Source organism: Suricata suricatta, chromosome 13, assembly GCF_006229205.1.
Source record: "Suricata suricatta isolate VVHF042 chromosome 13, meerkat_22Aug2017_6uvM2_HiC, whole genome shotgun sequence".
Lineage (NCBI taxonomy): Eukaryota > Metazoa > Chordata > Mammalia > Carnivora > Herpestidae > Suricata > Suricata suricatta.
The window spans coordinates 82,801,467-82,826,511 of record NC_043712.1 but is presented as its reverse complement, the minus strand read 5'-3'; the positions used below and the strand labels follow the sequence as shown (position 1 = coordinate 82,826,511).

At 47.9% G+C, this 25,045-nt stretch overlaps 1 protein-coding gene across 3 annotated transcripts in view; it reads left to right on the top strand.

Moving 5' to 3' along the window:
- Positions 1-10,416: 10,416 nt before the first annotated feature.
- PUM3 (pumilio RNA binding family member 3) overlaps positions 10,417-25,045 on the top strand; it is a 45,269-nt gene continuing 30,640 nt past the window's right edge. For 2 of the 3 annotated variants that reach the window (XR_003901824.1, XM_029919956.1), the window contains exons 1-7: positions 10,417-10,483; positions 16,351-16,443; positions 17,736-17,942; positions 20,703-20,838; positions 21,436-21,511; positions 24,060-24,153; positions 24,420-24,486. Coding sequence is in view for 2 of the 3 variants with exons in the window: in XM_029919956.1 (XP_029775816.1) it covers positions 16,362-16,443; positions 17,736-17,942; positions 20,703-20,838; positions 21,436-21,511; positions 24,060-24,153; positions 24,420-24,486 (662 nt within the window). In the remaining variant the exon portion in view is untranslated. The remainder of the gene's footprint in view (positions 10,484-16,350; positions 16,444-17,735; positions 17,943-20,702; positions 20,839-21,435; positions 21,512-24,059; positions 24,154-24,419; positions 24,487-25,045) is intronic. The other variant, XM_029919957.1, reaches the window with a different exon arrangement.

Below are 25,045 nucleotides of genomic sequence, written 5' to 3'. Positions count from 1 at the left end.
CGGGTCTAGAAAGGCCCCCTGTTCATGGGTCATGGAGCCCTCCAGGGCTCTTTGCCGCCTGTAAAATTGAAGAAGGGGGCCTTTAAGACTTTAGCTCATGATGGGTGCCAAGGAAATGCCTGTCTCCCAAGCCCCATGACCTTCGAGGGGAGTCCAACCTGCCCTGACCCCACCTCCACCCCCTTATGACCCCCAGCCCCCCAGCCTGCCCAAGCTCTGCAGTGGTTCCCTGCACTGTGACTCCATTCTTCCAGGATCTCCTCTTGTTCTATCTTTTTCTTTTCCTTCCCTTCCCTTGCCTTCCTTCCCTTCCAGCCTCTCCTCTCCTCTCCTCATTTCCCTTCCCTTTTCTTGCCTCGCTTTCTCCCTTCCTTCATTCTTTCCTTCCTTCCTTCCTTCCTTCCTTCCTTCCTTCCTTCCTTCCTTCCTTCCTCCCTTCCTCCCTTCCTCCCTTCCTCCCTTCCTCCCTTCCTCTCTCGCTTCCTTTGTCTGCACTGCTGAGGAGCATGGGGTGAGGAGAGGAGAAATGCCTCTCGTCCTTTGAGTCGGAGCCATGAGAATGAGGCCACGTTCATGCCCTAATAACTTATTCTCCAGTGCCTCTGTTCTCTGATTTCCAGACTTCGATGAGCTTTCTCAAAAGCTCCTGCTTGAAATATTCGAGCCAACTGTGAGGTTGTACTAACCGTATTTATTTATTTATCTATCTATCTCGGTTACTCTTAGATAATGCTCCCGATTCACATTATTTCTTCAGGATTTTTTCTTTGGTTCCCATGAAAAAGGCAGAGCGGCTAAGATGAGCGAGTCTGGAATTGGGTCACGTGTTACCCTGCTCTCCCTTGAGCGTGTTTAGAAGCATTTTCACCCCTTTTCCCAGGCCCTTTCCTAATGTATGTGATTTACAGGTATTTTTAAATTAGTCTTACGAATACTTATTTTCCCGGATGTATTCCAAAGACGGCATGGGGGCCAGGCCAGCATTTCTGAGTTTAACCTCAATGTCGTTAAAGGGGTAGCGGCACTTGTCCTCTTACAAGACGAGAGTCTGGAAGACCAAGCTTGCGAGTCTTCCTTTACAAGAGCTCTTAAAATCTGTTCCTTCTTTTCACCCCCTGCTCTCGGCACCCAGGTCTGGACCCACGTCCCTCACTCTGCTCAGGGGACTGCATGATCCTCAGTCATTCCTGCTGGGGGCCTGTCGCGTCTGCCCCGGCCACTTCTTCCCCCAGCACTGTCCCCCGCCTCCCTGCCGGCAGAGCGTCTTTGAGGGCTTTGCCAATGCCACCAGATGACGCCTCGCGCCCCCGTGGCACGCTGAGCGCCGGGCACCACCGCCCCCCGCCTCAGGAAGTGGCCCTCAACCCGGAGCTGGCGGAGCTCTGTGCGTAGACACCGCAGCTCCCGCACCCGTGGACGGGACCCCGAGTTCCCCAACAAGATTCCTCCCCGGTTGCCCACATTTGTCGGCAGCCTTTTTTCCACACCCGCCCCCCCCCCCCCATTCCATACAGAACTCCATTCCATTCCAGAATCAGTTGTTTCCCCTTGCATTTTTGCTTCAGGGCCATCTTCTGGAGAATTCGGTTCCAAGACCCTGCCTGTCATGTTACCCCCGCTAAACAATGCTGGCACAGTCTTGTTAGACTGAACTTCCTTACAAAGTCCAAAGAGATTTGGGACACCTGGGTGGCTCAGTCATTTGGGCATTTGACTCTTGCACTGGACTAGTCATGTGACTGCGGCAGGCAGAGCGCATGCTCCCAGCCCCCCACAGGTCAGAACCTACTGCCAGCGGGGAGAGGCAGGGTTGGCCGCCAGCCTCCAGCCCTCACCCCTTCAGGGTCCACTGAGGTATTCAGGCCGAGGCCCCGTCTCCCAGGGTTACTGCAAACCAGGCACCAGCATGCCAGGGTGCAAGAGCCACACTCCTGTCCCAACTGGGACTCTTTCAGTGACATCCCCCAGCATGGCCAAAACCTTCCTGGCCTTTCTCTGGGTCTCTTCCCATCAATCCTTCCTTCTGGCATGGCAGTTGGGGCCTCTCCCACACACCCTGTTCCCACTTTCCTTTACATCCCCTTTGTCCCTCTTTGTTACATTTCTAACTCTGTCTTTGCTTTCTGCTTCCCAGAAAACTCGAAATAACACAAAGGGTACCAGGAGTGATTCCAGAAAGCTGGCACTCAGATGGGGGTTAGAGATGGGATTATTCACCATGGCTGGCCAAGAGGATCACAATCCAAGCGGCATGTGAGTCATGGCCAGTCCTTGGCATGAGATGGTTGCTCAGTTACCAGAAAAATAAAAATAAAAAATCACCGTGGATGACCGGGGGGCCATCTGGTGGCGAGGAATTGCCAGTACAGGGGCCCAGGCATTTGAAAGTTAAAGGGGGTCCCGTTTATTTCAGGAGAGTGAAGTTGGAGGGTTCCCTGTGGAGTGATAATGAGAACCTGGAAGGAAGCAGTGAGTGAAGACTGCCGGGAGAGCCAGAGGCCTCTGTGGAGACTCACAAAGGGAGTCCCAGGCAGAGCCCACGCCTTCTAATTAACACTGCAGAGCCCTCTCCCTGGAGGCAGCACCCGCCCCCCTCAGCTGCCCCTCCTGGCTGGCAGGCGGCAGGCTGGGCCTGATTATAGAGAAGAGAGCATTCGCCCCCAGAGACCTGCAAGGCTGGCCCGCATACGTGGCTGGGGAGGAGGAGGAGCCAGCGGGTGGGCTCTGAGGGTGTTTGGCCAAGGGGCTGGAGGGTGAAAGTGAACAGGCAGCGAAACGTTGGCTTGGAGCCACTTTCCTGGGACATGGCATTTAACACCCTGGCAAGGACCCCAGGGAGTAGGGCGAACGCAGCGCTGTGTGGCTTTCCAAAGACCGGAGAGCAAAGGTGAGATGCCTGCGTTGCCATGGCAGATGGTTAAATAGGATGGGAAAAAAATAGATGGAAAACAGGATCAGAAGCAGCTCACATTCGTTGGAATGAACAACAATGTTCATGTACACTTCTGTACCAGGGCTATGGTAGCTTGCCCACCTCCTGTCTTACTATACGCTGAAGAGATCTGGACCGTCTGGACAACCTGAAGAATCACACTGATCCGTCACATCGATAAGATGAAGACATGGCCAGTAGGCTGGAGACCTTGGTAAGAAACATGTGTTCCAGGAGCTAGAAGACAAACTCTATAAAGATTCAGGGACAAGCCACTGCAGTAAAGGCCTTCAAGGAATCCTAAAAGGTAGGACTGAAAAGGAGGAGATGGTTAAGGTCAGGGAGATGTCAGGAAGTCCCTTACATGGTAAAGACATAGTGTTGCATCATGCATCCCCGATTATGAAATAAAAAAGACAATGTCACACATATGTACTTGTCAGACTCCTGCCCCAGTGCTCACCCCAGAGGACAGGGGAGGGGGCCAGCTCTAAGGCCAGGGGCCTGGATCAGGCAAGAACTGAAGAGCGGCTCTAGGCTGTATGAAAGCAGATTTCCCACTTAGACCAGAACATCTGGTAGACCCTGTGGTGTGGAGGCGTCAGTGGTGAGGAAAAAAAATGCAGTGTAGAATTCCTATTAACCCGATTAGTAAGATCACTCACAGGACCTTGGCATTCTGGCCCAGGATCCTGCCATCTGTTGTGGGAAATTATACATGTCTGGAAACAGAGCTCCTGGCAGGTTTCTGAACCCTGACAGAGATAGAACACTAGACTCTAGCGTAGATCTACTCATTGAGAGCCTGCTTCTGTCTCCTGTCAATTCGCAAAGCCAGATGGGCCCAGCCATGTAAGACAGAAGTGATGCACCAGGAACTGAGCCCAAGTAAGACCAGAGGACACACGTTGGCTGCGTTGAACGGGGAGCACAGACCTCTGTGTCACCCACATGATGGTACCAGCTCCTGCCCCCACGCTCTCATCCCCGGTCTGTTGTAGGGTGTCGTACGAACAGCTGAAGGAGCAGGACCAAGCACTGTGTCCAGAGGAGTCAGCTCAGTCTGTGGGGAGAAACTGAAGCTAAACAGCAGCATCACAGCCTCCGACAGGCTGAAAGACAGCGCAGAGGGAAGATCTTTTTACAGGGCAGGCACTGCTCCTTGTCATCCGCTTTATAGAGAAGGAAAGTCTCCCAGGATGAGAACATACAGAGATTGCTAATCATTGGCCAGTGGCCCAACCAGCTGGTCAGAGCCTGAGGGAAAAGGACGATGGGAAACGAAAAGGTCCGGGAAAAAGGTGTGTAGATGGACAGATGGGAATGAACATAAAATGTAAATATTTCACATGAATACCAGTCAAAAGGAATCCGTCCTGAACACTCAACTAGATTAACAAAATGACTCAACCAGTTGACATCCGTTTTCAGCACTGGTACTCTGGAACTGGCATGGTGGCTGCATGAACGGAATGGCCATAGTGTCAGAGATGGAGGCTACGCACGGGCCCAACAGCATAACTTCCACTTACCAACACCAACCTAACCGCTGTTTCCTCCGAGTATGAATGAGCCAACAACAGAACCAATGCTGAGTCCCTGATACGGCATTTTTCCCCAAAGAGACCAACAGCTACCCTCAACCCAAAGTTGGTGCCATTGGGCTCCTTTCATTCCAGAATGACCAGCAGTTTCTCTTCATAGGATCAGAGTCCTATTCCAAGTACGGCTTGGCCTTTCCTGCCCACACAACCTCGGTCAGCATCACTCTCTAAAAGCTTATGAAGGGCTTGATCCGTGGGCACAGAACCCTATATAACACCGTGTGCGAGCAGGGGATGCGCTTCAAACCGAAAAAGGACACGGCATCCACAAGTCATGTTACACACTGTACCAACCAGAGGCAGTCAGCCTGACAGAGCATCGCAGTGGCCTGCTGAGTCACCACCTTCCAGACCATCATCTACAAGCATGGGGAGCTCTCTTCCAGAATAAGGAATAAATCCGAATCCAAGATCTCTGTATGACGCTGTAAGAAGAATGCATGGATCTAGGAACTAAGAAGTAAAAGCAACAATGGCCTGCTTATTTTCATTCTCAATGAAACTTGAGGGGATTTGTGCTTCCTGCCCCCCCCCAAGACTTTGGGCTCTGTAGATTAGAAGCCCTTGTCCCCAGAGAGAATGAATTCTTGCCAGGGGACAGAGCAAGAGTTCCACTGAACTGTGGATGCCATTTGGATATAATGGACCTCTTGTGTCCAGGACCAATAGTGAGACAAGGAGTCCCCATCCTGGCAGCGGCTATTAATTCTGATCACGAGGTGGAGGTAAGACTGCTTTTACACCGTGGGGCTGGAGGGATCAGTGTCGCCCAGCTGACCCACAAAGGTGCCTCTCACTGTAACTGTCCAGTGGACCTCTGTAGAAACCCTCACCTTAGAAAGGTAGGATTCCCAGGGTCTTAGTCCCCTTGAGTGAAGGCTAGGGCATGAGGGGTAAGCCACCAAGACCTGCCAAGGAAATAGCTGAGGGCGAGATGGGAAAGGAATGGGCAGCGCAGAGGGAGAAGATGGAACGTCTGATGCGGCCCTAAGGAGACCACCCGTCACCCACCGCGTCTTTGGCTCTCCCCACTAGGAGCGATGCAGGAGCGGCTCCCCTAGGCCGGAGAAGCATGTCCATGCTGTGCTAGGGGTGGACGCTGGCAGCTACGGCAGTGGACTCTGATGTCCTTTTCAGAGAGAAGCTGCTGCCAGAGGTGTAGTTAGCTGACAGCCACCAGAGGCCACAACTCCAGCCTCCACCGCAGCATTCATGTCGAGGCCATTCTGTCCCCGGGTGGGCCAGATAATGACTGAGCACAGAGAGGGTACTAGAGCTGGGCCACTCCTATGCATTCCAGTCTCCTTTAATGGGCGGTCTTGGCTTGGGGGTGCTGTGTGGGCCTGGACTTCCTCAGAGCTTACCACGGTCCGAACATCGTCCACCACATCCACTCCCCTCACAGGTGTCAAGTCAGCACCGCGGTCTCAGGCTCTTCCCACTCACTGCTGTTCCCTCTTCTCACCCCTCATCGGCTTGTCCACCAATTTCTTGGCCTCCTAGTTCTATCTTGGTGTCTGCTCCAAGAACTCAGGCTGATGCAATGGGTTGAGGCTAGTTGGTTAATTTTTTCTTTCCCTTGCAGGGAGGAGGACATTGGGGTACGTAGAATTAGAGCCTCATGGTAACTCCTGGCTGGTGCTTCCTATAGTTTTTGAAAGTTAAGTGGGAATACTTGGGAAATGTAGAATTATTAGTATGCTTGGTTACTAGGTCTTTATTGCTCATAAATCAAGGAAATCAGAGGTTAAAAACAGTCAACTACTTTCCAAAGGAAATACCTCTTATCAAGCCTATGAAGAAAGCTTAAACAAAAACTTAAAAACGTGTTAAGTGTTCTCATTCTAGCAAAAACCTGAAACGGGTACCCAGTGCTTGAGGAGTTTTGTTTTACAAAACCCTAGTGCATTGTAAGTGTTCTACCTATAAATGATAACTCGTGGGCCATATGTGATATTAATTAGTCTTGGTTTTTATTTCTCTGTCACCTGCTGACAAAATCTTTCATTAAAAGTGATACTTTATACCAGAGTCAGGTAAACTTTCGTTTTGGTCACGTCATTTCTCTGTGGCCCCTAAGCATGTAACCAAAGAATGTAAATTAGGAAAAAATCGATTTTGTGTTTCTAAGATAGCAGCCAGGGCATTATGAATGCACAATGAGGGTTTGGACTAGATTAGTGTACTTTTTAGCAAATTTATGGTATTGGAAAACATAATCCACCCTACTCAGAAGCCGTTCTTTTTTACTAAAGGAAAATGTGTTGGCAACTGTTCTGTTTCCATAGATTTGCGATTCTAATAGGCCCTGAAAATAAAACTCAATCTTTGCCAAAATCTCACTTATGCTTTATATCAATAACATGCCCTTTCTCCCTGCTTACACATTTGGGAAACAGAAAAACAACACCAATTAATTAAAAATCCATTAATTAGAACTCTAAAGAACTGATTTTAGGAAAGGGGAGATGTGTGGGAGTTAACACCTAACACTTTATTTTTATGAAAAAGAGAAAATTGCACAAAATCACGAGGAACTGGGAAAAAAAAGCAAACATTTTTTTCAGAATACATTTAACAGTAGATAGTTCACATTTAAATCATTTTCAACATATAATCATACTAAGTAACTAATGGAGACCTCAAACAGCAAGGTGGATATAGTTATGTCCAAGGCATTCTCCTACTGGAAACAAACGTATTATACATTAATTCTTTAATTCTGGTGATGTGAAAGGAAGTACAAGAAGATTAAAGGGTTTAATCCTCAGTTAACGAGAAGATCAACAACTAGAAATCCATTCTTTAAACAAGCAGCTCTCAATTTTAGCCACGTGGTAGTCTGATCTGGGGAAATTTCAAAATCCTCAACGCGGAGGTCCTGCTTTGGACTAATTAAATAGCATTACTGTTTTGTTTTGCTTTGCTTTTTGACTCCACAGGTGATTCTGATGTGTGGCCAAGATTGAGATCCACCACCCTGAATACTACAATTATTTTAATTTTTAGCTTACTACAATTATTTTAAGTTTTAAACCAGATTAGTTTAAATGGCAGATTAAATCTCTACTGCTGGATGGAAGCATATTTGCCAAGTGACCTTTAATTTTACTAGAGTACTGGAAAAATAATTAAATCCAAATGCCATGATTAGCATCATGTTTGATGGTCTTCCAATCCTGACAGTGACCATGTAACCCAGGTCCAGGCTCTGAAATAGAAGGTAAATCCTGCTGGGTTGCTTTTATTTTCCTTTTCCTTCTGGGATAAAAGGACAGTCGTTTTGGGTGGAAAAAGTGGGATTTCATCCCTTTCCCCATACTCCTAGTCCTAAACTGATATAAATCCTGAAACTGAGTACATCTGGCCTCAGAAAGCAACGGTGAAATAAGTCAGAGAAAAACAAATACTGTATGCGTTCACTTATGTGTGGAATCTAAAAAATCCAAACTTATAGAAACAGAACGGATTGGTGATCGCCAGAGTGAGGGGGGCACACCAGGGAGATGGGTGAGGGCGAACAAAAGGTACAGAGGAGGGCGGAAAAAAAAAATAAAAGCAACAAGTGAGACCATTAAAAACCAACACACTAAAGGTAGCGGAGCCCAGAAACTGAAAAAATGTGGGGCTTTGATGACACTGTTGTATCACTGAACTAAAAACTACCTGTAGAATTTCTGTTGTGAAGAAAATTACTGCTTAAGCCACTAGTAGCTGAAATTTCCATTACTTGCAGTCAAAAGCATTTCTAATGGATACACCTAGGTTCTCTCTCTCTGTACCTTTCTCCTCTCTTAAGCTATGAATCACTCAACAGTACTAATAACTTGACAGTTATGTTTTGAGTCATGTAGCAACCTCAAAAGATAAATCCTATTTTTCTCATTTTATATATGCAGAAACTGAGACCCATACAAATGAACTATCTTGTCCATGGCCAGTGACCTTGGATTCTAAGCCAGATTCATTTGATTCCAGTGCCAATCTTCTTACTTACAGTACTATAAAACCTCTTAGAGGTTTCAAGTCTAATTGGTCTGATTAAATTGTATGCTTTATCATTTAAGAAGAGCATTTGGGGGCTCAGTGGGTTAAGCAGCTGACTTCGGCTCAGGTCATGATCTCACAGTCTTTGAGTTTGAGCCCGGCATCAGGCTCTGTGCTGACAGCTTGGAGCCTGGAACCTGCTCCAGATTCTGGGTCTCCCTCTCTCTGCGCCTCTCCCACTCTCTCTCAAAAATAAACATTTAAAAAAATTTAAAAAAGCACTTTATGCTTATAGGAAAATAGATATTCCTAATGTTCAACATTTAGATCATTAGATATTTGAAGAATTAATGGGCTTAACTTGGTTAATTGAAAAAGTACAAGATAAGCTGTTTTTGTTGCTGTTCTGCAAAACCAGGAGACACTTTCAACACATTCCAAACAAAAACACTCAAGTCCGTTCATTTTTTGGTAGCACAAAGGACTTGGAAAATAACATTATTAATAATAATCTAGGACTTTGGTATGTGATCATTTTTCTCCTAATCCAAAGACAAATGAATAGTAAGTAGGGTTTTGATGTCTATGCTTAAGGTATTTACATGGATGTGTTTGAGAGGATATGGGGTGGCCTTACAAAGAACAATGTGTCCCTTCCAGGTACTGTGTGTGACGGTGTATCTCTGCTCTTGTGCATTTACTAGAGAATCAGTGGAGTAGGGAAAGCAGCCCGGCCGAGTTTGGAGTCAGGCTCACGGATCAACTCTACTGTTTCCATAAAATGAAGGGAGAAGCCCTGCTTCAGTTGTTCTTAGGAGACTAAAGTGAGCTGAAATGCAAACATACTTATCATACTTAAGGCAAACCATAAGTACTTAATAAACAGCTATGCACCTAGTAGTGGGATGCGTGCCTGAATGACAGCCCCTGCGCTCAGGAAGTCTAGTAAATCACCTGCCTCCAGCCTAATGCCTTAAGGGACAAGAGACCGTGTCTTGCAGACAGTAAACTCAGACACTTGACAGATCTCAGATCATGTCTCAATTCCTCAACTTTTCGGGTCGTCAAAAGGTGTGTTATGTCCCAACCCCCAGAACCTGTTAAAGGGACTTTATTTGGGAAAAGAAGATCCTTGCCAGTGTCATTAAGTAAGGACCTTCAGATGAGATCGTCCTGTATTATCTCGATGGGCCTTAAATCCAATGACGAGTACCATAAGCAAGTGTGTGGTGTTAGTTTCTTCATCTGAAAAGCTTGGATAATATCCTAACTAGAGTCTCATTTCCTGGAGTGGAAAATAGGATAATGCAGCCTGGAGAAATGAGCAGATGTTAAAAATGACATTTAGAGAGCGCCTGCCAAGTTCATCCACTGTGTTAAGCGCAACGTATGATCCATCGATCTCTATTTTAGCGATTCAGAGAAATACAGTAATTTGCCAAAGCCACACACAAAACAAGGGGGGAAAAAAACAACCCTAGGATTAAAATTCAAACCGACTTCCGAGAAATGCCTTTTATCCTTCAGGCTAGATTACCAGAGAGGGTGCAAATGAACACACTCTAAAAAGAAAAAAAATCAATTATTTTGGTATTAGCTCAGGCGCCACCCCGGGACTCAGCCTCAACACGCTCGTGGGCGAGAAGCTGCCTTCGCTTCCCCGGCCTGGGAGCGACAGGGTTAAGGACGTCCCTTTCGGAGGCCGCTGACGCGTGATCGCCCTACGGATCCCGTCAAGGGCCAAAACCCGTGCACGGGCGCGGCCGCGGCGCCTCTAGATGAAGTGCTGGAAGCGGACCAATAGAAACGCCGGATTACCGTTTTCCCGGCTGACGCCAGTGCTTTCACCTCCGCTCCGTCGCGCAGGAAGGAAAGGGCGGGCCTGGGGGCGGGGCAAGTCGCGGAAGCGGAAGTGGCGCTGCGGAGCGTGGCCCCCGCTGGCCCAGGCCCCACGTGTGCGGTGAGTGCGGCGGCCGCCCCTGCGGGAGTTCCTTCGCCCTCACCCGGAGCTTCAGGGGGAGGGTCTGTCCGAGGCGCCGGCGGGTGGCGGTGCTCGCGCCTGTCACCCGCTGGATAGGGTTCGGTGGCCTCTTCTGTGCTGGGAGGTGGAGGGCAGACGGGAGGCTGGCGACGAGGGCGGGTTCGCGGCTCCTCTGCCCGGAGAGTGCTGCGGGGCTGGCCTGTGCTCCGTCCCCTCTGAAACCCCGGCCCGGGCCGGTTGCGGTGGCCTCTCCGCTGTGTGTGGCAAACATCCCTCCACCCCGTGCACCCTGGGTGCCGAGCTTACGTCCTGAATGTACACTTGCACGTTGTCGGCGCCGGGAAGGAAGGAGCTGGTGCCGAGGCGGAGGACAGGGGAGTCTGAAGTGGACTTTAAGCTGATAGCTAAAGAAGAGGCAACTCTGAAGTCTGGACGGCCGGGGGGAACCGAGCAGAGGCAGGAACTTGGGCTACGTCCCTGCGGTGGCCGCTAGGGAAGGGGGACCAGTGTGAGGTTGGAGCACGCCAATAGGAGACAACGTTAGAGGGTAGGGTGGCCGCGGTTCTTTGAGGCTTTAAAGGCCGTGATGAGTGGCTGAGATTCGATTTCCATACAATGGGGATACGTTCTCATTTGCAGAAAACATTGGAGGCTTGTAAGGAAGAAGCCTGGTACACCCAGGTTCTCGTTAGGAATTGTATGTAACTTCGATTATGATTGAGTATGTAATTGAAAAGTGATGGTGGCTGGATTAGGGTGGCGGTGGTGGAGGTGGAAGTTGACCAGTTAGAAGTATTTTTAAAGGGGGTTCAAAAGAGTTTATGGAAGGATTGAACCTGGCAAACCAGGGAGTGGAAAATGTCAAGGTTAAATCTTAGGTTCTCCTAAAAGGGTGTGCCCCTGGCAGAGATGGCAGAAATAGGGTGGAGTGTGATAGACGAGGGTGTTACTGTTTGGAGGTGTTTCGCAGCGAGATACAGTGACAGAATTTCATTTTGGTCTTAACCAAGGGCGATTTGCGGGTAAGACAGAACGGAGGGGTCAGGTGAGGAACCCAAGGGGTTCAGAGTGGGAAATAATTTGGAGGTCCTTCGCATAGAAAGCCGTGGGAGAGGACGAGATCACTTAAGGAGGAAAGTGGGGAGAGGGGAAGAGCTGAGAAATGCCAGTATTTAGAGGTTGGATATTGAAGGTTTACCTCTCTCATAGTTCAGTGCTAAACTCGTTGAGGGGATGGGATCAGCCCCCTGCCCTTCTGTGTCTGGAAAATCTTTGCAGTTTAGTTCCACAAGGCAAAATTGGCCTCTCAGCTCTGGCTTTTTGAACACTTTATATGTAATTCACTTATAACAATTTTTTTGTGTGGGTTTTTTTAATTAAAACATTTTTATTGTTTTCTTTTTGATGGAGAGACAGACAGAGCGTGAGCAGGGGAGGCAGAGAGAGAGAGAGGAAGGCACAGAATCCAAAGCAGGCTCCAGGCTCTGGGCCATTAGCACAGAGCAGTCAGTACATGGGCTGGGATCCACAAACGGCGAGATCCTGACCTGAGCCAGAGTCGAACAGCTTAACCGACTGAGCCACGCAGGCGGCCCCGTTGTGTTGTGTTTTAATTTTGTTTGCTTCTACCCCACCGCTTTGAATTTCTTTTTCATATATTTGTTTCAACCCAGTAGCTTTCTAGCATGTAGTGTGTAGGTATGCGGTATGTTTCAAGTCCAAGGTGTGAAGTCGTAAGGAGACCATCAGAATGTGCCAGAAAGGATTAAGAAGGAGAATCATTGAAGGGAGGCATGCGGAGGAGAAATAAGAAATTCACTTGAGGACATAATGGGTGGCTCAGTCAGTTAAGTGTCGAACTCCTGATTTTGGTTCTGGTCGTAAATTTGAGACCCATGTTGGGCGCTGCACTGACTGCACAGAGCATGCTTGGGATCGTCCCTCCCCCTTTCTCTCTCTGTCCCTCCCTGCTTGCTGTTTCTCTTGTGTGCGTGCGTGCTCCCTCTCTCAAAAATGAATAAACTATAAAAAATAAGTTGCCATTTAAGCTGGATATGAAGGCTGGGTACGATGAATATCTGACAGAATGGCTTTAAAGTTTGGATCCTGAAAAAGAATAGTGGAAGAAGTTTGACTTCTTTGTATTGTTTGTGACGAGGGTATGGTAGGACTAAATTTTGGATGACACTTCAGTTGGACATTTTTCTTGGAGGCAGTAGGAAACTTGACGATGCTGGAGCAGGAAGATGGTACAAAATTGGTGACTTGGTAGAAGATTTATTAGGCAGCAGAGAGTGGATCACAGCAGATCAGACCCAACAGCAAAAACCAAGCTGAGCGAGAGATAAAGAGCCTGCGTGGGGAATAGTGGATCAGGCAAAAGAGGAGCCAGTTCTGAGGGCCGTAGAAAGATGGGGGGTCCATGTGACGGTGCGGGCTCCCCAGGCAGATGCATTTTGCCAAGTGAAAGAAGTAAGACCCGAAAGGCTATCTATGTGTAGCTAGCCTTCATGTATATGAACTGTTTGGAAAGAGGCGAATCCAGAGGGACTGAAAACAGATCAGTGATTGCCCAGAGAGCCAGGAGGGGATGAGAGCAGAAGGGGTCCCCTGGGACTTTTTGGAGTTCTGACAGTTCCCTAAGGCACTGTGGTGGAGACAGGACTCTGCGTTCCTCCGAATCGGCGCCGGACCCCAAAGAGTGGGCTTGACTGCGGGTGAAAAAGTCAGCCACCGTGTCTGGAAATGGAATGCACACTGTGAAAAATAAATCTAACTTGTTCAAACCTATAAAGTAACCTCACCGAATGGAATAGTGGGGGGAGTCGACCTAAGTGATTTTGAAAAACAGTACTGTAAAGGGATGCTTTGGGAGGAAAGACAAAGACTAAGTAAACTCTATGCTAGAGTTGGTAAGTGTGTTTCCCACGGGCATGCAGTGTGGCATTCTGAAACTAAGTGCGGGCTAGCAGGTCAGTGGGTCAGTGTGGATACAAGGAGGCAAGTTTCTCCCTGTCAAGAGAAAAGTTACAGACTGAGCAAGAGGGGAGGACCAGGGTGGATGGACCCTGTGGCACTTGATTAGAGTTGGAGACTTTAGTAGGAACTTAACTGGATAGATCAAGAAATACAGGCTCCTGTGTCTGCACGTTTGTATGCAGACCTGGGTAGCCCCAGCCCCCTCTAGGGAAAAGCCCTCGAAGCGGTGACACCTCAGGCACACTCAGCACTCAGATCCTGCACCCTTCCAAAAAGGAACCAGGGTTCTTTGGAGAAATGACCGATTTCAGGGCTAGTGGAGGGAAGACGCGGCATGAACTGGGAGCAAGTGCCGGGAGGTGAGGGTGTGGAAACCAGACCTGATGGGCCGCGTCACAAAGTAACCAAGGCAGCCTGTGAGGTGTCCGGCTGGCCAAAACTGGCCCAGTTTGAGCAACAAAATAACACAGGATTAGGTTCGAACCCAAGTGGTAAAATATGTGTGAGGCCATCTGATATAAATGGGTAAACAGAGAAAGGGACAAACTTTCCCTTCAGAAGAATTAAAAATATCAGAGGTAAACGTTAAGCGTGGTGGGGGGATAGAAAATCACCAGGAAAACCTCAGCAATTGTTGCAAACAGGGTCCACTGGGGATTGCTAAAATCAGGGGGAGAAACAGGAGATTTGCATAATCTCAAAATGTATCACCCCCAATACTTAATCTTTGCTGTGACCATTTTAACATACGGATTGTAGTAAAATTCTTGAGTACTCCTCACTCTAGGGTAGAGCTTAATTCCCCTTTTGCCGAACTTGGTGACTTCTCATGAAGTAGAGTCTGGAAAGGGAGAAACAGAGACTTGACAGTGGAGAAGTCTGGCAAACACGACCTAAACCAAGTGATCAAGGTTAACGTCACCATTCAGTACCACTATGACCTGATAAGGCACTTCAGCGCTGAGATGCTCTTCAGAAACATCCACACCAGTCTAACGGCCAGCAGATCTCGGGCAAACCCCGAATGAGAACATCCTACAGAGTGCCTGACCAGCTGTCTTCTGTAGCATCTCGGTCATGAGGAAGACCGAGACACTGTCACAAATTGGTGGAAACTCAGGAGACCTGATGACTGACTGCCGTGGGTCCTGGAACAGAAGCATAGGCAGACTCTGAAGTTAATCGTATTGTACTCATGTTCTCTCTCCGTGTTGACAAAGCCCTGTGATAAGATGATAGAAGCTGAGTGAGGGGTGTACTAGAAGGTTCCATTGATCTTTCCAAACTCTTGTGTGAAACGAAAATTATTTCAAAATGAACAGTTAAAACGTAAAGAGAAAATACATAAATGCCCGGAGTTTAGATGAATACAAGCACAGAAGAAGGGAGAGTTGCAAGTATGTTTATGACAAAGCAGCCAAGTGGTGAAATGACCCTACAGTTAACCAATGAATGACTTAAGGAAACTGAGTAATTCAGGGGCCATTCATTTGTAAGAATTATAATAGGAAAGCTTAAATTAAGCTGCACTTTCCAGAGAGCTCTGTAGCCTTCCTGGTCCCTGGAGATGTTTCAAGAAAAAGGGACTCAATTAGGGTTGGAAAATCGTGGGTCCTGTAGCCTGTGCTTGGTGACTGATGGCTGACATTAGCAAATGAAAAGATCTGAAAAAGCCTTTCATTAAAAAGCCTAATTTTCATTTAATTCACTGTTTCTCAAATACATGCCTTCTTTGAACCCTCTGTTTTTCTTACACTCACTAATCATCTTGCAGAATTAATTTCCTGAGGAGAAAATTGTCATTTTAGAAATACCTGGTATTACCTGGTATTGTCTAGGAACTTCTAACATCTCTCGAGGGTCACACCTCACAACTTTAGAAATGAATGTGTACAACTTTGGCAAGTAGAGAAATAGCCAGGTGACATTTGCTCTTGAGAAATTCTCTGCTTTCAGGAGCCTCAGGCACTTTTGGGGTTATCTGTTATATGCCTTGGGCTCTCTGGATTCAGACATGCCCAGTTAGAGTTCTTCCAAATGAAATATTAAATATCCCACCATAACCTTACTCTGCAGATCACTGAAAATTACTGGTTACCTCTAAAAGTAGAGCAAATTAAACATTTGAAATTAGTCTGTTTTAGCTACAGTGGTATACATATGGAACTTGTAGGTGATTGATTTTCTTGCATTAAATTTGAATATACGGTTAAGTGCAACCTCTTGTTTGTTCTGGACTTTTAAGGATGGAAACCAAAAATTCAAATGGTGATATTGTCGGTTTATTTTTTTAATGTTTTAAATAAATAAAAATTTTTTAATGTATATTTATTTTTGAAAGAGAGTGAGACAGAGCATGAGCCAGGGAGGGGAAGAGAGGGAGACAAAGAATCTGAAGCAGGCTCCAGGCTCTGAGCTGTCAGCACAGAGCCCGATGCGGGGCTCAAACTGACAACCCGTGAGTGAGATCATGACCTGACCGAAGTTGGACGGTTAACCAATGGAGCCACGCAAGCACCCCTGTCAGTTTCTCCTCACAAAGTCATCCTAAGTTACGAGAAACCCAAACACTGACATTTGTGTCATATCAAATGTAGTGAGTGGTCCGTGTTTACCCAGAATTATTGCTAAAGTGTTGCCTCCACATATGTCACACACTAGGTGTGCGCGCTCTTCATTTCTGAGTTGGTATCTTGTTTATTTCCACTTTTAAAATCTTAGAAGCAGTGACTTTGTGAGCCTGTGGTATACCCGGGTGCTTTGTCCTTTGTCCATGAAGCCCAAGGACTAAAGGTGGCCCTGATTAATGACTTACTGGGGTGAGAGCAATCCAGTGATCCCTTTTGGGTTTTGTTTTTGTATTCCAGAACCGCTAACGATGGAAGTTAAAGGGGGGAAAAAAGTCACAGGAAAAGGTGCGAAGACACCACAAGTGAAAAACAAATTTCATAAAACCAGCGGTAAGATAGTCGCACCAGGCGGTGTCCTTGTAACCAGAGGGAGGGGGCGGTGGGATGCAGGGGCTCGAGCAGATGGCGGTCTGTATTCCTGGGTCGGGACGAGTTCTTGTGTCCACGTTTGCGTGTCCCCTGTGAAACTGAGACGTTTAGGAAACTGCCAGCGAAATGCAGGGGCGCTCTACTCACAGAAGACCCTGATCCCGGCTGCAGATGCTGCTGCCTCACGGTCCTCATTAATTCACCGCAGCATTTTACGTTCCTGTTGGAGAAGTTGTGCCTGAGTAATGCCCGCCCTGGTAAACCGGACCCTCTGGGCTTCCGGATTTCCGGCTGTGAGGTCTGTGTTGGCCAGCAGGTGCCAGTATTGCAGAACGGAAAAGTCAGGGGCTCTGGGATGCCTAACCGATTCCTCTCCTTTGTGAGGTACTTAGTGTGCACGCTTAGTTAGCCAAAGGTTTCTTTTAATCAAACAAGTGTTTCATGGGCTTTGAAAAAAATGTTCTCAAAATTAGAAATTTGGAAAAATTAATGTCTTTCATTCAATATGATATTTAATAAAACAGTAACATCCTTAAATTTAAAAAAATCATCCCTTTAGTTTTAATTCAATATGTAATTTAATAATATACTTTCTCCTTTTTTGGAGTTTACGTGTTTATTTATTTTGAGAGAGAGAGCAGGGGAGGGCAGAGAGAGAATCCCAGGCAGGCTCCATGCCCTGTGCAGAGCCCGACATGGGGCTGTATCTAACCATGTGAGATCATGACCTGAACCAAAATCAAGAATCAGACCCTTTACCAACTGAGGGCTGAGCCACCCAGGCACCTGTAACATACATACTTTCTAAGTGTTAAGTGTTCGTTTCATTCTTAATTCCCTATTATGTTATGGAACCACTGAAAAGTACTTACTAAGACCTGAATGATAAGGAGTCATTAAAGTAGAATACAAGACACATAAATTATATTTTATGTTATCAAATCATGTGCTTACAGCAGAAACCTGCCTGATTCACAACTTTGGTTATCTGTCAAAATCATGGATTGTTTTTATTATGCATTTCTCTATTCTGTCAATTTTCTATAGTGAACGTGTATTCTAATTTTGTAAATCAGAGAAAGTTTTGAAATTTTGTTTTGATTTTTTAAAAATTCTCTTCTCTGTATTTGAGGGTAGGACAAAGTGTGTCTCCGAGAAGCGTGTCATTTTGGGTAACAAACCCAGGCCAGTGGATACAAGAGATCTAGGCACGGGGTCGCTGACCTCTAATAATTATTTATTGTTGTCCCTAGATCCTGGTTCGTCAAAGAGCTTTCCGAGAAAAGTTGTCAAGGAAGGTGGATCTAAGAACTTCGAGAAATGTGCCACAAAACCCGGGAAAAAAGGCGTAAAGCAGTTCAAAAATAAGCAGCAAGGGGATAAAATACCAAAGAACAAATTCCAGCAGGCAAATAAATTCAGCAGGAAGAGAAAGTTCCAGGCGGACGGTAAAGGCGGCGGTAAGCACTGGCCCCCCGAGCGTGTCTCTGTGGATCGGTGCCCTCGCCCACCGGCACTGTGGCCCACGCCGTTGGGCCCCGGGTTCTGAAAGTCTCCTCGAGACCTTCCAGTCTTGTTGCTTGCCAGGCAGCGTTTGGGCGGGGGTGGGGGGTCGATGGGGTTAGAGAAACGCCAGGAGGCACCGTCCCTGGGCAGAGTTGCCTTCTGGAGCTCGCGCTGCCTTATTCCCTAGGCCCTGGCCGAGCTCTCCCAGCTGCGGAGTGCCGCCGGACTGTAACAGCGTCCTGCTGTAGCCCCGGTGAAACGTGCCCTTCTGTGGGCCAGACTGTACTTCTGACCGATTGGTTCAGCCAGCAGATAACGTGTGTTCTCCGTACACCTGCCAGGAGGTGGGAACCAAACAGTGGAACAGCCCGCAGCCCCAGCTAGGCAGGCAGAGCGGGCCTTAAGTGACCAGCGTGTCTCAGCTCTGTCTCCCGAGGCTGAGGACGCCTCAGTGGACAAGAGGCGTGTGGGCCTGCCCCCAGGGAGCCCGGGCCCGGCTAAGAGAGCCACCCACCAGGTGGCTTGCGTCTGCTGCGCGGTTCCGCGGCCGGCCGCGGCCATCATCGAAGTGGTCACGGGACGGGGGGGGGGGGGCTGCCTGAAGCGGTGGCCGGGCTCCCGTGAGCCTCCTGAAACAAGCTGCTCTTCTCTGTGTCATGATGCTCCAGCTCCCCGGTGGCTCCTTGCCTGGAGCGTTGCTGGGTGCTGCTCCTGGACTGCCCTGCCCCCCCGCAAGCCTGGCCCCTCGTGTGGTGTCTGCTCCTGGGCTCAGACAGGCAGTTTCGTGCCGACGGACACGGGCCCTCTTCTGCAGCGTCACAGGATCTCTCCAGTGTCGTCCTTCTGTTTCTCTAACGTGGCAGATCCTAATACGGCCCCTCTGCTGCCAGCTGAGACTGCTGCCGGGTGCCTCTGAGTCCCGTCTCCTGCCCTGGCCCCTGCCTTGCTCTGGAGCATCGCTCACCAGGGGGACGGGGAGGTGGGGAGAGAGGAGAGGGAGATCCCAGTGTTGCTCTTGCTCACTGGGCTGCAGGATCCTCGTATGCTCCAGCACCCGTGTCCCCTCTCTATCCCTGTCTCTTCATCCTTCGCTCCCCCACCCCCCACCCCCAGTGTTGCTCTTTCCGGAGCCTCTCTCACAGGTCCTAAGTCTCCTTCCCTGCGAGAGGTCTCGCCGCTGCATTTTGAACAGGGTGCCTTCTCCCAGGAAGACCTGTCAGGCTGTAGCCCTGGTTACTTCTGCCCTGGGAGAGGGGTCCTGACCCTGATGTGATCCTCTCGTACTTTTATATCCGCAGCTGCGGGGACTTGGGTACTAGAGATCCCCAAGGTTGTCTCATACATTGCAGCCTGGCGTGGCAGAGGGCAAGGGCGCCCAGAGGTTTGTGGAATTACACGAGCTCTGCATCCATCCTTGCCTTCTGCTGCATCGGGCACGAGGCCCTGATATGAGTGGGAAATGTGTCCTCTCTTTCCGGTAGTCTCTGATTACCAGGCAGGGAGCAAGTAAACAGACAGTAAAGGAAGGAATTAAATACACAATAGTGAATTGTACGGCTGCTAGGCTGCTAAAAATTATGTTCTTGAGAAATAATTTTGCAGTATAATGTTTAAGCGAAGCAGATCCTGAATTTTTACAGATGAATATAAAACAGGCCTAGGGAAATGGGAAGAAGATAAAGAGTTACTAGTCATACATAGGTTCGGAGGTGATAGAATGTTGTTGCATTTTCCAGGTGTTTAGTAACGAATACGTTTTCTGGTCCAGAAGGCGAGAGGTTTAGAAGTCAGGAATTCTCCGAAGGGTTCTTTGCAGGACACTCCTGTAAATAATTCCCGTTTTATGAAGTTGTTCTTTGTTAGGCCTCATTGAGTTTTTTGATTCAGTTGGTAAGTTCCTTAGATTTTGAAGGGAAAAAAATAGTAATAGGAAGATACAAGACTTACAGAGCATTACTCTGGAGAAGACTTAGGAATTTTGACTGCACAGCCATGAGTGAGGGGGCGGGGCCGGAAGTGTGAGAGGGTCTCTCAGGTTCAAGATGCATAAGAACCCTGAGAGGACGGAAAATGTTCATACTCTTTTCCCCCATTTTAGCTTGGACTAATTTTTGTTTACATTAAGAACTAATTATACCTGAAGTCCAATGATTGTGGTGTTTAAAATTTTGTTTTTTAATGTTTATTTATTTTTGGGAGACAGAGTGCAGGCAGAGGAGGAGCAGAGAGAGAGAGGGAGACACAATCCGAAGCAAGCTTCAGGCTTTGAGCTGTCAGCACAGAGCCTGACGCGGGGCTCGAACCCATGAAACATGGGATCATGACCTGGTCTGAAGTCCGAAGCTCAACCGACTGAGCCACCCAGGCGTCCCTGTGATGTTTTAAAGTAGAATTTTTATTTTGCAATCGAAAAAGAAGCTTAACACTTTTCAGTTGCTTTTACAATCCTTTTAATTTTGTTTTTTCCTAATAGGTATCCTGTCTAGAATCAGTACCTGGCTGGTGACTGAACAGTTGATTAGTTCCCACCAGATTTGAAAAGTATAAACTGCCCAGAAAATGAAAGAAAGTATATATGTTTACAGGGAACGGCGTTTATCCCGTTTTAGTTTGTGTAAGGGGTGTCAGTCCCGATGAGTGGTTGCCCCGTGTTTGTGCTGGCTGTGGCCCTCTGCACGGTACATGTAATTGACAGTCATTTCTGCACTGACCAGAATCAGCAGCCAAGAAACCCAAGTGGGATGACTTCAAAAAGAAGAAGAAGGAACTGAAACAAAGCAGACAACTTAACGATAAGACCAACTATGACGTCGTCGTGCGCGCGAAGCAGATTTGGGAGATCTTACGACGGTAATGCTGCCTGATGGCATCTCCACTCGCCCCTGGGAGGGGTCGGAGGGGCCGGAGGGGCGCCCTCGTCCACAGCGAGGTGTCCTAGGGTGAACGGTGCGTCCTGGGGCGGTGCAGGGAGACCCAGCTCTCCGGTAGAGGCGTTGGCATCGGAGGTCTGCCCACGCCGACACGTGTGGGATCCGCAGGGTGGTGTCGGCTATGCTTATGAAAATGTATGAGCATTAAAAAGGGTTGGAAATTTCTTCCTGGGAGAGTTCTGAGAAAATGAAGGACAATTTCTTAGCGGTTAGGTTTTCAGATACTTAAGTCTTTGGTCTCTTGGACTTGTTTTATTATTTTTTTGACATTTGAGGTTCAGGCTGTGAAGATTTAAATTGATGCATAAAATTATACCTTGTGAGATGAGTTCTTGTCTTTGAGAAAATTACTTTTCTCCGGCTGCTCTGGAATAGTAATTTTAACGTCGGAGGTTGGCTGCCTCCGATGAGAAAACCCCTCTAACTGGGCGGACGTGCACTGGGATGGTGTTTACTCTCTTGTGTTGGAAATAACGTCTTTGCTTGAGCTATGTTTCCTCTTCATCCTCATTTATAGGAAAGACTGTGACAAAGAAAAGAGAGTCAAGTTGATGGGTGATTTGCAGAAGCTGATTCAAGGGAAAATTAAAACAGTAAGTAGGCAGCCTCCGGGTGGCATTTGTAAGAACGGAGACCAGCCCGCTCTCAGTAAAGGCTGGGTGACCATTCACGACCGGCGCAATGGTGGCTTGAAATGTATTTGGCCCCAAATTTCAAATATAATACTGACTAAATAACCCCGTCTCAGTGAGGGACCTACTCCTGGGGAGTTATTAAAATATTGACCATCTGGCCGTGTCGTTTTTTAAGAATTTACTTGAGGTAAATCAGCATTCTTCAAAGTTGCCTTGAGGACTTGATGAGGTCAGTAGGGTGTGGAGGAGTACCCTGCTCCCAACTCCGTGTGCTCTCGTGTATTCTAAGTTCATGACTCCTGAGTACACGATGCACTCAGTGCTGCTTTCTTCCTTGCTGTTTCTAACATCATGGAGATCTTTAAAACGTAGGAGGGGCGTTCCAACATAGTTCTCGTTGTTGCCGTCCCATTGCGTTTTATAATTAACTTCTGACCCTGAGACAACTGACTTCAGAGCTTTGGGGACCCTGGAGGGGCAGTCTTCGCCACACCAGAGACACAGGTCTGAGCCGAGGCTGTCTTGCGGGGTGGAGGAGTGTCTTGAAGTAAGTAAGTTCCCAGCAGCCGCTTTCTTACAAATGCAGCGAGAAAGATCTCTGTCGGGTAAAACTTGTCCTCAGCTCCGGGAGCAGTCTGCTGTCCTGGACTTCTAAGTGTTTTATACTCAGGATCCTTCCCCAGCTGCCCGTAGGCCAATTCTGCCCGGCGGTGGGTGTAAACGTGGTGTTCACACCCTGACTCTGCTGCTTAACGAGCGGGTGTGTGAGTGTGTGCATGTGCGCGCGCGCCCTTTGCACAGACCACAGACACGACCACGTTGTTGATGACTGTGTGCTGAGGGCGGTGCTGGCCATTGCAGGCTTAGTCTCCTTTAATTTAATGTCTGAGTCCCTGATGGACATTTGCTGCCTTTCGGACGTGGAGAGGTTCAGTTTCGTCCCCAGGGTCACAGGGGTCACACATTTCTTAACTTTCGTACACTCGCGTCTCTCACCTATGAGGTGGAAGTACCAGCAGTGCACTCTCAAGGTTGCTTCGGGTCTCCATGGGAACAAGAAACTTGAAGCACTGATATTGCTTATACAGTAAGTAAGCAATAATTGCACGATAATTAAAAATTTTGTTTTTAGTTTTATCAAAATCTCTACAAATCTCCATTAAGGAAGTTCTGAAATGCAGAACTTTGATGGAAGTCTACCTTCATCTTCTGACTTACTAGAACTAAAAAATTTTAAAGCCAGAATGAGCAGCAAATAATAAGCACTATTAAAGTAGACTCATGGGGCGCCAGGATGACTCAGTTGGTTGAGCGTCCAACTACAGCTCAGGTCATGATCTTAGGTTAGGGTTCGTGGGTTCAAGCCCCATGTCAGGCTCTGTGCTGACCGCTCAGAGCCTAGAGCCTGTTTTGGATTCTGTGTCTTCCTCTCTCTGCTCCTCTCCTACTTGTGCACTCACTCTCTCTCTCTCTCTCTCTCTCTCAAAAATAAACATTAAAATAAATAAATAAGATTAAGTAGGCTGTTAACGTGGTCTAGTAAAGAATAATTTTGCATGACTCATTATTTATGGTTATTGCTCGAGAAAGCTGGTCAGCGAGGCCTGCAGTGAGGCTCTGATTTAGCCCATAGTTTTGAGGGAGAGGGAGGTGGTATTTGAAATACAACAACTTTTTAGGGGTGCTGGGGTGGCTCAATTAAGTGTCTGACTGTTGGTTTTGACTCAGGTAATGATCTCACAGTTTGTGACTGTGAGACCCGTGTCGGGCTCTGTGCTGGCATTGCAGAGCCTGCTTGGGGTTCTCTCTCTCCCTCTCTCTGCTCTGTCTGCTCTCTTTCAAAATAAATTAATAAACTCTAAAAAAGTGAAGAGCAACAACTTTTCTAGGAATAAAATAGATACATGGTCAAAGATTATAATGAAAGCATAAAATATAATCAGATTATAATAAAAATGTGAGAAATAAAGGGATTCGCTTGTAATTACCAAAGTGTGAATGTGTGTATAGGTATATTTATTCGTGTAGCAAGGCTTTTTTTTCAGATCTGTCTTCTCCCTATAGTTAGGGTGCCAAGGCCCAACGTTCTTAGGTCGCTTATATAAACAAAGTCACAGAATAATAAAATTTTTGAATTGGAAAATTTCCCTTAGGCAAAGTGACTTTCAGAGCAATGAGAAATAGTAGTATGCATAATCATTAGAGAGGTTTGGTTTGGTTTGATTTGCTTTGCTTTAATTATAATGATGGGAATCTTGCAAGATGGTAAAATCTGCCCCAGTGTCGCACGGTGAGCGGCAGAACCAGAGAATGTCCCTTTGTACAATTAAAACCAGCATCTCCACTCCCGCCTAACCTCGGTTTGAATGTATCCGTGAAGACCCCCCCACTTTGTCCCCAGGAGGGAATTCTGAAAAGTAGCAACAAAACAGAAGTGCTGTGATGGATGCGAACTGTTCAGAGGGTCCTCCTAACGCCCCACCCCCACCCCCACGTCCCCCGGCAGATGGCGTTTGCACACGACTCCACGCGCGTGGTCCAGTGTTACATCCGCTATGGAAGCGTCGAGCAGCGCCAGCACGCCTTTGAGGAGCTGCGAGGTACGCGTCCTCGCGCCAGACTAACCGTGGTCCTTGGCCGAAGGTCCCCTTTCCTCTTGACCCGCCCGGGCCGCCTGCGGAGCCGTCCTTGCGGAGGGGGAGGGGATGCAGCGCGTCCTCGGCGGGCCCTCCTTTAGTGGTTCTGGGTTCTTATTGCGGGCGGAGTAAGAGAGCTGTGCCCGCGGGGTTGTGCGCCTGCGCAGTTCTCCGTTACTGGGGGACCGAAGCGAGCCAATCAGCTCACGGTGATGTATTCTGTTTTTCAGATGATTTCGTCCAGTTGAGTAAAGCTAAATATTCCAGAAATATTGTTAAGAAATTTCTCATGTACGGGTGAGTTTTTGTTTACAACATATTGGTGTTAATTAAAAAAAATTTTTTTTAGTGTTTATTTTTGAGAGAGAGGGAGACAGCACGCGTGCATGGGAGGGGTGGAGCGAGAGGGAGACCCAGAATCCAAAGCAGCGCCAGGCTCCGAGCTGTCCGCACAGAGCCTGATGCGGGGCTTGAACTCACAGACGTGAGATCGTGACCTGAGCCGAAGTTGGACACTCAACCGACTTGAGCCCCCCAGGCGCCCGTCCTTAGTTTTTTAAAGGTGTGGCTAGTACCCGGGCACTTGGTCTGGCATCATAATCAGTAGCCCCGGGCAGATGCTCGTTGTGTCTCGGGGGAGTTTGGTCTGAAAACAGTGATCCAAGTCATGTAAAGACGGTACTGCCTTCACCACTCTTAGATTTTGAGGTCCTGGAAGAGGAGAAATAGAATGATCAACTTAGATTCATTGCCCGTATTTAGAAGGTGCTGGGCGGGGAGGGCAGGTGAGGAGACTCGGCAGGGCCCGTGGGTCAGAGAAGGTCCGGGTGAGACGTTTCCTACGCTGGTGGAGCTG